General features: G+C 46.7%; 1 protein-coding gene across 1 annotated transcript; it reads right to left on the reverse strand.

Moving 5' to 3' along the window:
- Window positions 1–1477: 1477 nt before the first annotated feature.
- Window positions 1478–2066, reverse strand: LOC119334731 (auxin-responsive protein SAUR71-like). The gene has a single exon (XM_037607275.1). The coding sequence runs from the start codon at window positions 1968–1970 to the stop codon at window positions 1695–1697; it is 276 nt and encodes a 91-aa protein (XP_037463172.1). The 5' UTR covers window positions 1971–2066; the 3' UTR covers window positions 1478–1694.
- Window positions 2067–13262: the final 11196 nt, after the last annotated feature.

Genomic DNA, 13262 nt, shown 5'->3' on the forward strand with positions numbered 1-13262 from the left:
AGATAGGCTAGGGTTCTGCTGCCGCTGTCTGGCTTAAATAGACGAGCTTGCTCCCTCGGACGGCATGCCTGAGCAATGCCATGCGGCGCCGTGAATGCATCCACATCGAGAACGGATGAGGCGTCCGTCGGACTGCCGATCTCTACGTGCGACCATGTGGGCCCTGGCGGTCAGTCCAATGCGGCGAACGTGTTCGGGTACATCCAGGCCTTCTCATATCCGCTCTAGAACACTTTGTTAGAGTATATTCTACTATGTTTCTTTTCAAATGGAGGCAAATGATTAGTCTTATCCATTAATTACGCAGAAGAGTATCACCCAATTAGTTAGTATAAATCAGACGAAATTAGTTACAAAATTGTTCTACGAGGGCAAACAAGCAAAACCCTATGAGTCATGCGGACTAATCCCAAACCATGAAGCCGCACGACCACATAGGTATACCAAGAAACACTTCCATGTTCGAACGTGCTACTGTTTAAAACCCCAGGCAAATGGGGGTCTCAACCTTGCAGAGGTACCCCCATCGGTCGGCTAGGACCAGAGGAAAATACATCAACAAAGATAACATGCACAATCAAATCCACCAGTAAATTGAGAGCCAACAACAAGGATGGACTGCCTTGATCCACGAAGATAACTGGATTTTCCCAGCAAGAAATAAGTTGTTGTATGCAAAATAAAAAATACATTCAGCGTTCAAAGTTTATATTTACAGACTATTAAAGTGAAAAAATACTAAATGTCCATTTGGTGTTTTGAATTATTTTTTTGCATGGGTATTATTTGATATTCCAAGTAAGGTCTTACAAAAAATGGTATGAAGTGCCCGCCTTCAGAAACGGCTCTTGTAAATGAACGTATTTATAGAATTAAAATATGTCTAGATACATCCATTTATCTGACAAGTATTTTCGACTAAGGGGGTATATTTTAAGAAAGCGAGATACATGGAGCATTATGAGCAAGAAAATTCAGCCAAAGAGACTTTTTCTTCGTCTTCTTCTTCTTTCTACAAGAAACCCAAGCATTTCTTCACTGCATAGACATAATGGCTAAGATTTATAGAACAACAAAAAGACCTGGGTTTACTTGTGTCCGAGATAGAGCTAGCCACTTTTTTTGCTTAAAAAACAAGAATTTATGTTTGTATTTCTCAAAAAAAAAAAGGTGTTCTCGTGAGGCTTGGACTTGGTTAACATATGCCTTCCCATGGAAATGACCCTAAAAAAAATCCATGGGCACAGAAATGAACAAGCAAAAAGAAATGAAAGCAATAGATGGGCTTATATCTCAAGTTCTCAACCTCTGCATCATGAAAAGTAAACATGCGTCCACTGAATTAATTTCTCACTCGCTAAAAAAACAGCCCAAAAAATGAGCCATATTTTTTTGGAAGGGAAGTTAACCAGTATTAGAAAGGAGACACATGCATACCGAATAACCAATTGTTTCAATTGTTATTTTTGACAGGAGGTCTAACCGTAAATGACAGTGCGCATTATACAGCCCACATGCATACATATGGCAGTCATTCCCCAACCAGAAGAAAACAAAATGGAAAGAGAAGAAAAGATGGGGAGGAGACTCAACTAGTCAATAGCACAAATGAATCGCTCCTCAAGTACCCAGAAAGCCAATCGATCGATAAGGTTCGGTCTGCTTGATTGATCAGCTAGAGAATTAATTAGTAATCAGTAGTTCTTGGAGACGGCGGAGGTGGTGAGCGCCCGCCTGAACTGGTTGACGGCGCAGGGGACGCGGAGGATGCCCTCCTGCTTGTACCCGAACTCCTGCGCCGCCATCTCCAGTAGCGCCGCCAGCGACGGGTGCCGCAGCGCCTCGACCCGCACCACGAACCGCTCGCATTCCTCGTCGCCATCGCCCACCACCAGCACCGGCACACACCCGCGCGGCACGCCGCCGCTCACCCGGTCCGAGAAGCTCAGCCTCCGGATCAGCTCCCTCATCGTCGGTTGATCGCTGACGAACGAACTGATCACGTAGGAGATAGTATATGGTATATAGCTAGCTGCTAGCTAGAGCTTAGATTTGGATCGGTGTGAATGCATATGTGCCGTGTTTATGATTCTTGGCATTTGCTTGGGGCTCTCCTTTTATAGCCGATGGAATGTTTGATTGGATCATGAGTACCCGAGTGTGTGGTGAGAGAGAGAGAAAGAGAGAGAGGGGAATGGAAGGTTTACTGTTCTGTGGTGGCGCTTGCAGTCGTGGCTGGGGTCAAACCTTCACTGTGTTCAAACATGTTGGCTGTCGTATCATGAGCATCGTTGAAAGTTATGACCATGGAATTTGGTTAGCGACACGCATTTCTACTACTTAAAAAAACGTAAAGTTCCCATTTCACTTTTCTCTTCATCACCTTTTCATCCAACCTTTCATTTATATGATAATCAATCATCTTAATTTACTTACCTTCTAAACTAATTTCACTTCAATTTACTTATCAAACTTTTAATTAAAATATAAGATAATTCACGGTCATGATTTAATAAACATTTATTTATAAAATCACATTATTATTGATAGATAAATCACAAGCTAACGTACTATAATATTTATATTTCGTTGCAACGCACAGGCATTATTCTAGTTATAATACAAAATACTATTGTCCTCAATTACCCAGCTAGCTAATAAGACTCGGCTAGCTAGAGTCGGTGTCCTAGAATTGTAAAAGTTGAAACAGCTCGTGCACATATGGGCATTGATTTTTTTTTTTTTTGAAGAGCGGGATTTGACAAGAAGAATTTATGCTTCTTCGAGATGCATGTATGTTCCTTATAGTGTAAATTAGACGGATCCGGCTTGCCTGCTCTCTTCCCGTGCTCCCACTTAATCTTACGGTTGTCTTTTTTCTTTTTTTTCTTTCTAATCTAATCATCTCCCCCCTGATTTTAAGAAGGTGGGGTCGGACCTTATTCTATTCCAATCAAATCAAGCCACGTAGATAGGAGCACGGATGGGCACACAATAAAGGAGCAGGCAAATCTCGTCCAAATTAGACATGCACCAACTTTACCCCCTCGAAATGAATACCATATTAAGGCAAATATATACAAAAACATGCGCATACGTCCTGTGACATGTACTAAGCTCACGCGGAGTTTCATACAAACGCACGCGTACATTTGAAATATGCATGTTCCCTTCATCGCAAAAAAAAAAAGAAATATGCATGTTCCCTAAAAAAAATGAAATATGCATGTGCATGCATGATTCAGTTATGTGGATTAGCGAAAAATGTGTTGTGTTTTATAAAAAGAATGTATTTTTAAATCTGTGATCGAATGAAGTTTCTGAACACATGTATATTATGGCATTTCATACATGTTTTGCTAGGAACCACATAAGTCCTCATGCCAGACTTTTTCCCATCCGAAGGGAGTATGTGCTAACTAACAGCATCTCTAATAGATGACTCGGATACAAAAATACATAACTTCTGCATCTTTAGAGACCAAAAAACTGTCTTCAACACATGATGTAGATACAACTTTTTTTACACATCCATCTCCGAGAAATGTAAAATACAACATTTCGAGATGCAAATTTACATCTCTAGCTAGGTTGAGGGGATGTAAATCCCGCAGTCGCGCGCCTACCGCCAACGCCCTTCATTCCACTTTCGCGCCTCCAATCGTCCTCCTCCCGCTCGGCCGCCGCCGCCCCGCCGTGGATCCACCTCCGCCTCGCCCCTGTCGCGGATTCCGCCCCTCAACGCCCGCCGCCTGCCATCGTACGACTCGGATCGGGCAGCCGCTGCTCCGCTCCGTCCCAACCCTGTCCGACCGCCGCCCCACCCCGTTGCCACCCCGCTCCTCCCCGACCCTACGCCGCCACCGCCACCCCGACCCGACCCCGTCCGCCCGCCGCCACCCCGCTTCACTCGCCGCTGCCATGCTCCGCCCCGACCACGACCCCGTCCGCCCGCCGCGGCCGCGTCTCTCCGGTGTTTTTGTCACGGCGCCAAAGAAGACCCTGAAGGGCAAGTCCGGGTTCTTCGGCCTGAGGGTGAAGCCCTCCGGCAACTTTCCCCACCGCCCACGAGGCCGCACGTGCCTACGGCGTGGCAGTGTGGCGTGCCGGATGGCCCAAGGAGCACCTCAACTTCCTGGAGATCGAGAACCAGGCGGATGCGGAGATGCTCGGGGGGCATGAGGATGCAGGAGATTACGACGAAGAAGGCGAAGAAGAAGCCGGCGGTTGTCGTCGGTCCCGGCGAGAGCAACGAGGCGACGATGATGAGGTTTGCCCAGGAGCATCTGTAGTACGTCTAGGCCGAGCTGGAGCACTACTGGAAGCGCGGCGTCGAGGCGAAAAAGAAGGGGGTGAAGAAGGAGGACAAGGCTGGCCCCTTGACGGTGATCCCTATCGAGTCAGAGGAGGAGGACTGGGGTGACTTCGACGAGGAGGACGAGGGGTGCAACGACCCGGACAAGGACGAGTTCTGGGAGCAGATCTGTAGCTCCGATGATGAGGAGTAGTTTCATCTAGTAGTTCGAAAAGGTAGTAGTTGAATTTATGTATGAAACTATGTTGAATTTTATGTTTGAACTATAGTGAAATGAAGTAGTAGTTGTTCCTTTCCAGATTTTTACATCTCCAAAATACATCATTTGTTGGAGTTGAGACTTTCTTGGAGATGCAAAAAGCACTTTTTGGAGATGTAATTTTTTACCTCTCCTGTTTACATCTCCAAAATTTGCATCATCTATTGGAGATGATCTAACCACCCTTAAAAATTATGGTCAGCCCCTCTCAGACGGTGACAAGACAAGTTTGTCGTGGATTAATCAATTTGAAATTGAATCAAACCAAGCTACCACCAGACGCTAAAAGACCATGCCACATGCATGTATGTTTGTGTTCTGCCATACAAATTCTTCTTCTTCTTGGTGTGAGGTGGACTTTGGGGGTTCTAATTAACATGCATGCAAAGTGAGGTATTCTTTGATGGGCTAGGCTTTGAAGTTGTTGACAGCGCTATCGGTGAAGAGGGGACCATGAATGATCTATTGATGGAGACGTTGACTACGAATGACCTCTACTATATGATCAACCAGCGGAATTTCTCAAAATGTTCCAAGGATTTTGCACTTCGAAATAACTCTATTGACCTCTTACCAGGAAGAGGCAGGCGTGCATGAGTGTCACATAGGCACGTAACGGGAGAAGCCGGTCACGAATCCATTGATGAGTTTGTCATCGTTTTATCTTGTCGATAATGAACACCACTGAGAAATCCAACCAACGAAGTACTGGTTCTCACTAGTAGAAAAAGGGTCTTCTGTTCCGGTTGGTAAGGGCCTTTTGTCTCGGTTTTGGACTGGGACTAAAGGGTCGTTATTAATGCCCTGACCCTTTAGTCCTGGTTCAAACAGGAACCGGAACAGATGGGCTTCCACGTGGACGGTGCGTCGAGCCCAGGCAGGAGGGCCTTTGATCCCGGTTGGTGGCACCAACCCGGATCAATAGGCATCCACGCGTCAGCATTTCAGGGGCTAAGGTTTTTGTTTTTTTTTGCCTTTGGTCCCAGTTGGTGGCACCAATCGGGACCAATATGCATCCACGCGTCAGCATTTCAGGGGCTGAGATTTTTTTTGGAAAGGGGGTGGGGGGGTTTTGGAAGGTTAATTTAGGTGTTTCATATATTGTGTTAGCTAGCTAATTAATAGAGAGAAGTGTCCTCTCTTATGTCCGTGCTTGGTCGACGCTACGTACTATATACGTATAGAGAGGACTAGACACGCTAGCTAGCTAGTAAGCAAACGAAGGAAATAGAAGATCGTCATGAACATATATGCATACAGAGAGAAGTGATATCGACCACCTCTCCTTCTCCGAGAGATTGGTCGAACAACAAGTTCTCGTATATCTATCCGACACTACCGACTACATATACACAATAATTATCTTTTACAATATAATCTCCTAATTATATACGAACACAGGATCCACATAGAATTCTCCGTCTTCAGCGATCAAGTGGTCAAAAAGAATGCCGCCAATTCCTCTTGAATTGCTCGCATACGAGCTGGTGCTAGGAGTTCATCCCGCATCTGAAAGATCTAATTTGAAGAAGGGGGTCAATACATATATTATTGCTTACGCACTTCATATTGTTCGTCAGAGTATCCTCGTTCACAGGTTGTGTGGCGGATGGACTCGCAAACGTAGTATCCACAGTAATCATTCCCTTGTTCCTGCCACAACCACTTTACAAGAAATAGAGGTCAACCAAACTGATAAGCAAGCATGTCAAATGTTATTGATGAAACTAGCGCTTGAATCACTACGAGATGCGCGGAACATGTTACTATAGTACTTACTTTCGGGTGTCTAAATTGCAGCTTCTTCGGCAGTCACGGAGTTTTTTTTGGTGAATTTTCTCCAAACCCTGCCAGACAAAGAAAACAATTACTTGATATCAGGAAATGAACAAAGTTGCTGATATGGTGGATAATGATCGATTTAACTTACTTCTCGAGCATTTGAGTCATGTCCGCATAGTCCTGGGGATATTTTCGTCTCGAGTCTAAGACGGTTACTAGTCCCTGCTCAAACTTAATCTCTAGGAGAATATAGTGGAACATGTGCACGCATGCATAACTCATCAATTACATTACTATAACCTGGACTAATAAGGGAAACCGAATATGCACAAGACAGTAACACTCACTTGAAGTTGTAAGGAAAGAGTATTATATCTTTGTTTTCATTTATTACCAACGATCGTAGCAAGTTGGCCTCGGTATCGTCGGCACGATATTTAACCTCAGTTGTATCTATGAGATTTGTGTTAATGAACCCAATATCACCAATTTGTCTTCTCTTCAATTCGGCGATTTTCAATCTGCATAATATAGTGAGGATAATTATAAATACATGCAATGAAAGAGCTGACCTATATAGAGAGACTTAATGACAGAAGTAGTACTACTTACAGATAGTAGCAAGTGACCGTTGCTTTATCGAGGGCCTTTTGATTGAAAAACCGGAAGAACTCCTCAAATGGAACATTCAACAGTTCAATTACAACGAGGTCATGCTCCTCTCTAACTCTCGGTGTCAAAGTATTCCTCCCTCAGACTCTCTGCAGGTTCATTGGGCACATCGTCTGGTTCCTCTTGATCTTCAGCAGCTTCCCCCGTTGCAGCATCACCGTATTCAGGGGGCACATAGTTGTCATCGTCCTCTTCTTCTTCACCGTCTTCCATCATAAGACTTATTTCTCCGTGCCTCGTCCAAACATTATAGTGTGGCATAAAACCATTGTAAAGCAGGTGGGTGTGAAGGATTTTCCGGTCAGAGTAAGACTTCGTATTCCCACATTTAGAGCATGGACAACACATAAAAATCATTCTGCTTGTTTGCCTCAGCCACTTCGAGAAAATCATGCACGTCCTTAATGTACTCGGAGGTGTGTCTGCCACCGTACATCCATTGCCGGTTCATCTACGTGCATTATATATAATTAAGTGTGTCAAAAACCATTACAAAACATGATGAATAGATAATTAAGTGACCAAATTAATAGAAGTTCATCATCACATTAAAATCAAAGTACATACATAATTCTCATCTAACAACATATAGCTCTCCAGAGCATCTAATTAATTAAACCATACATTGAAACTATGTAAAACATTTCAATGCGAAAACAAATGCGATCATAATCGCAACCAAGGTAACAATTGATCCAACGGCATAATGATACCAAGCCTCGGTATGAATGGCATATTTTCTAATCTTTCTCATCTTCAACCGCATTGCATCCATCTTGATCTTGTGATCATCGACGACATCCGCAACATGAAACTCCAATATCATCTTCTCCTCCTCAAATTTTTTTATTTTTTTCTTCAAGTAATTGTTTTCTTCTTCAACTAAATTTAACCTCTCGACAATAGGGTCGGTTGGAATTTCGGGTTCAACTACCTCCTATATAAATAAAATCTATGTCACGTTGGTCGGCATAATTGTCACAAACAATAAATGAACCAAATAGTTATAAAAAGATAATATATACCACATTCGAATCATAGCCAGGACGAGGGCCGACGGGGGCGGATACCAAAACCATCGCACTATATAATAACAAGCAATAATAAAAGTAAGAAAATTAGACAAGTATCTATCTAGCTAAAGTAAGAATTTTTTCTTTCAGAAAGAAGATAAGAACAAGAGGCTCACCACGGTGGTGCCAGCGACGAGATTGGTGCTGGCGATCCACGGCGGTGAAGACGGGAGTGGGACGTGACGGGCCGCTAAACCTAGACAAATCTCGAGGAAAATGGAGCTTTGAGGTCGAGCTTCGAGAGGAGAAAGCTTAACTAGTGTGGCTCGGGCATTTCATCGAACACCTCATGTACATAGGAGGTGAGCTAGAGCACCATAAAGCTTTCCCCTCGCCGGCCAGAAAAAACAGAGCAGTGTGGAGTGCTTTGCTCGCCGGTGAGTGGGTATATATAGGCACCTCATTGGTCCCAGTTCGTGGCATGAACCGGTACCAAAGGGAAGCCTGTGGTCCCGGTTCAAGCCACCAACCGGGACCAATGGTGGTGGGCCAGGAGCGAGGCCCATTGGTCCCGGTTCGTCCCACCAACCGGGACCAAAGGGGCATGACGAACCGGGACCAAGGCCCCCACGAGGCTCGGCAGGCTCCTGGCCTCACGAACCGGGACAGATGGCCCCATGGGTCCCGGTTCTGGACTGAACCGGGACTAATGGGCCACCTCGGACTGGACCAAAGCCCTGTTTTCTAGTAGTGTCTTTTTGCTAAAAATGATGGAAGTACATGCAAAGACTTGTAGAGGAACAAACCTCGTTGAATCACTGCAATAGCAGACTGTCGCGTACGACTGAGATGGCAATTTCGCCAAGCAAATAGACAGGAGGGTCATTGTCGACCTACGAAGGATATCATGCAAGTATGGCCAGACCAAGCTAACAACCTTGCTTGCAGATGATCGACACAAGAGATCGAAAGATGATGATACTATCGTTGATGATGTACATGCAGTCATGGTGACAGGAAACACAAATGGTGAACATGCCATTCATGAGGACGGGATTGAAGCAGGAAGACATTTATTCGAGATGGCACCGTCATTCTTGCTAGATGACAACCCGTGATACCAAAACCTAGTTAGATAAGAATGAGATTCAGGAATCCTCTCACATCCGCCCCACGGCATAAGCGAAGCCGAAAGGGAGAGGAGATTGATCTTGATGCGGCTAGGGTTTCTTAATACTTCCTTTCATAGTATACGCAATATCCTGGTGGTTAACTAGTATTGCATCTTCTCCCAACTCTCTTCTTTTTAAGCGAAAACTCCTAAGGTAAGATATTAAGAATCTGCAGACCAGGAGACACAAGTGGCCATGATCTATGAAGCAAATTGCTATCCTAGAGAAGAGGACGTTAATAAGGGCCTATAAAAATTATGAAGACCGCGAATGATGGTCGAATCCAAGCGGACCTATCTGAAACCCGGGATCAGTGGAGACCAGCCGGCAGCCAGAATCACAGGTCCACACGCCCTCCGGTAGTGATAAGCACATCAAGGAACGGAGAAAGAGTAGGAAGAACAATATTTCTACATTGGAACAACAACCCACCTCACCGACTCAAACCAAACTCAAAGACTCGCTAAAAAACCTTTAAAATAATATTACATGTTATTGCACGACATGTCCAACTTGATGTTGAGCTCGCTGTTGTCTAGGACCATGCACTGACTCCTTCTCTAGTGACCTAGCCAGTCCGGGCAGCCGCTAAAGATATATCGCGGCGCTGAATCACGACATTGTTGTAGAGCACTGCCCGACGAAGACCGTCGCTCGAGCACACATCTCCTTTGTCATCCCGATGCGGTCCTCCAAAGCCTCAATAAGTAGGCAGCTCCTGAACAGGACCTCCCTGCCACCGTCTGCACCACATGGGCTTTGTCCGGCGACACGCCCTGGCGGCGGGAGGATGGGGATTAGATGGGACGGCGACTAGGGTCCACTCACCCGCTTGGCGCCTCTCCCCATTCCCAACTCTCTCTTCTTTGCACTAAAATGATCAGTCGACTATTACTTTGTGAACAAATACAAATACGGAGTACATGCGTACAAGACGTACTTCCAATAATTTTATATAAGAAAAAATGTTTCCTCCCGCTTTGTATTCCAAAGCAACCAACCGATACATCCAAGGATAAATGCTGGGGCGGAAGCAGCACAATCACACCCAAAATAAACGAAAGAGAAACAACAAGAGAAAAGAATGCCGACAACGGCGGATCGACGAAAACGAAGAAGCTTCACGACCACTGCGCCCACCGAAGATCTCCCACCAAGCTCCAAGGCTCCGAAGCACCGGTACCAATCAGCATCTCCAAGAAGGACCGCGACGATGACGACACTGCTGCCAAGGGTTTTCCCCGGTACATGACGAGGCAAGAGGAAGGGTCGCCCCCGACGCCCTCCAGGAAGGTCCGATGGCACCCACCGGCGTCGCCGCATTGGTGCCGGACAAGCCGACAGGGGTTTCCCCCGATCCCAACCTTCACCTCGGGTGCTCCAGAGCCTGCCACCAAACCGACCACCATCTTGCGCCACCATGGTCAAGAAGCCTCCACGCCGTCTCACCACGGCACCACGAAGTAAGGTCTGCACAACAAGGGAAAGGAGCCGGGACTAGGGGCCGCAACATCGTCGGCACGCGGGAGGGCACAACCTCCACCGTCAACGACGATAGCCGACCGGACACAATAGTAGGAGCATACCAGGCCCGTGGGCCCACAGGCCCGACCGGGAACTCCATGCCCGTAAAGCTCCCGCCATCGCGCTGCAGCAGGCACGCTGTCGACATCACCGCCCCCCATCCGAGCTGCTCCTCCTCCTCACCACACAGACGACAACGAAGCCACGCCGGGGACCGACCCGCTAGGACTCAGATGGGGCCGTGAGGGCCCAGATCTGGGCCGGGGACGCGCCGCCGGCCACCGCACGCCACCACGCCACCTTGCTGCCAAGGGCAGCACCGCCACCGCGCCTACCGCCGGCGACCGCCGTCGGGTCGCCGGGCCGCCGCCCAGCCGAGCCTCACCGCTGCCGTCACCAGTCCCGGGGAGGAGACGAACGCATGGGTACAGAAGGGCCCGCCGCCACCGGCCGCACCCGGGCCAGCGTCACGGCACCCCATGCACATGCCAACTCTCCGGTGCATGCAAAGCCCGTGTGCTTGCAAGTTGCAGCCGAAGAACTGGATTGGTTGATCCACGTGAATTCAAAACAAATGGATCTCCACCTGAATTAATTTAATTTAGTTAACACGCACATCCTTTCTCTATGAGCACCTCCAAATCACCGTAGACACCTCGTCGTCGACGGGAACGTCTCCTTTCACTGAATGCGCATCGTCGGAAATCCTAAAAAAGTCAAAAAAATAAATACAAACATCAGAATTTAAACCCTGGTAGGCTGAGGATATCACAGTCCCTTTAATCATCCAACCTCGCTAGTTCGTTGGATACTTGGACGGTTGGAGTCACCGGCTGTAGTGCTGGATGAGTCGAGTCGATCGACACCAACCGTACGTATATACTACTCGACAAACGGCCAGTCGGGTGGAAAAAAAAACGGACAAACGGCCGGTCGGGCAGGGCCCGTACGCACAGGACATGTCCCGGTGTTGAAATTTGGTCGAGAGCTACTCCATCTCCCCATCTGGATCGATTGTACGGTGCACGCTGTCGTCATCGTGCCGTGCCGTGTCGTACGTACGTCGTCGTCCCTGTCGCCCGGAGAAGCTGCCGCGGAGCTTCCGCCGAGCTTCACAGTTTGTATAGAGAAACAGTTCATTTGGACGAGGTACGTACGGTCGTTTCCTGCCCCTGCCCTGAGATTCTCCTTTGGCAGGTTTTACTGGTCCTACTTGCTTACGTCGCACACACGTGCTTGATTGCCTTACTGATTGAGATTGAGATTGCACGTGAGAGAAGGACCATTCTCTTGGTATAATTCGAGCATGTAGCCCGATCTCTTATACTCCTTCCATTCCAAAGCGCCCGCGCGTTTTGAGGTCCAACTTTGACCATAAATTTAACCAACGAGACCAACTACGACGGGAGAAAAAATTATATAATTGAAAACTTCTTTCGAATACGAATTCACTGATATAATTTTTGCCCCCGCCGCAATCGGTCTTGGTAGTTAAATTTACGGTCAAAGTTGAAGCACGGAGATAGAGGAAGCACTACATTGTGGAATGGAGGGAGTACGTAACTTCTTATATGCCTTCGTAAACTTTAATTCCTTGTAATTTGAAGAGACGGCGACCGGATATAAATTGAACCCTAAAATTTAACTCAAACGTACTGCCCTCGCATGAAAGTCTCTCTTCATTTTTCTTCTCCTTTCTTATTTCTTTCGGACTAGCCTGGATGCTGAGAACGGCGGGCCGAGATAGGCCATTGGAAAGGTGAGGAAAGGCGCTGGACGCATACACGCACAGCATGCACATGCCCAGGAAACACGCAGCAGCAGGTGCAGCACAACACACACGCACGCAGAAGCAGCACACACAAGCAAGCACACGCACAAGGAGTGAATTGCCCAAAATCCTCCAAATTCATCGCCGCCAGCGAGAATCCAACGCCGGCGAGGGTTGCCGGAGTTGAGGGGGCGTTGGGGTTCCAATTTTCTGGTCATCGGGGTGGTGGATGGCATGCGACGGCGGACGAGAGGAGGAGAAGAGGAAAATATATCAGAAGTGACGCTGAAGGAGTAAAAATAAGATACCTGGACTGCCTTTTTGGAAATAACTTCTTAAATTTTACTCCTCTGACTTTTAATTATTTGGTTAAGTGCGTCTACCTCTCAAATTTATTTCTCTAAAGATTTTTAGGGGATCGTGGATCGTCTAGACACTACTAGGAAAAGGACTATAGATGAAATTGACACTAATGGCGCATCAGACATGTGGTGCGCCATTACTATATACTAATGGCGCACCATGTGTTGGTGAGCCATTAGTGTGCAAATACTAATGGCGCACCATATCCACGGTGCGCCATTAGTAAAAAAATTAATTTTTTTTCAAAACTACTAATGGCGCACCGTGGGAGTGGTGCGCCATTAGTAAAACAAATTTTTTTTAATTTTTTCAAAACTACTAATGGCGCACCGTGGGAGTGGTGCGCCATTAGTAACTTGGCCCAGACATTCGCCCGAATGCACACCACCCC

Source organism: Triticum dicoccoides, chromosome 7A (genome assembly GCF_002162155.2).
Source record: "Triticum dicoccoides isolate Atlit2015 ecotype Zavitan chromosome 7A, WEW_v2.0, whole genome shotgun sequence".
Taxonomy (NCBI): Eukaryota; Viridiplantae; Streptophyta; class Magnoliopsida; order Poales; family Poaceae; genus Triticum; species Triticum dicoccoides.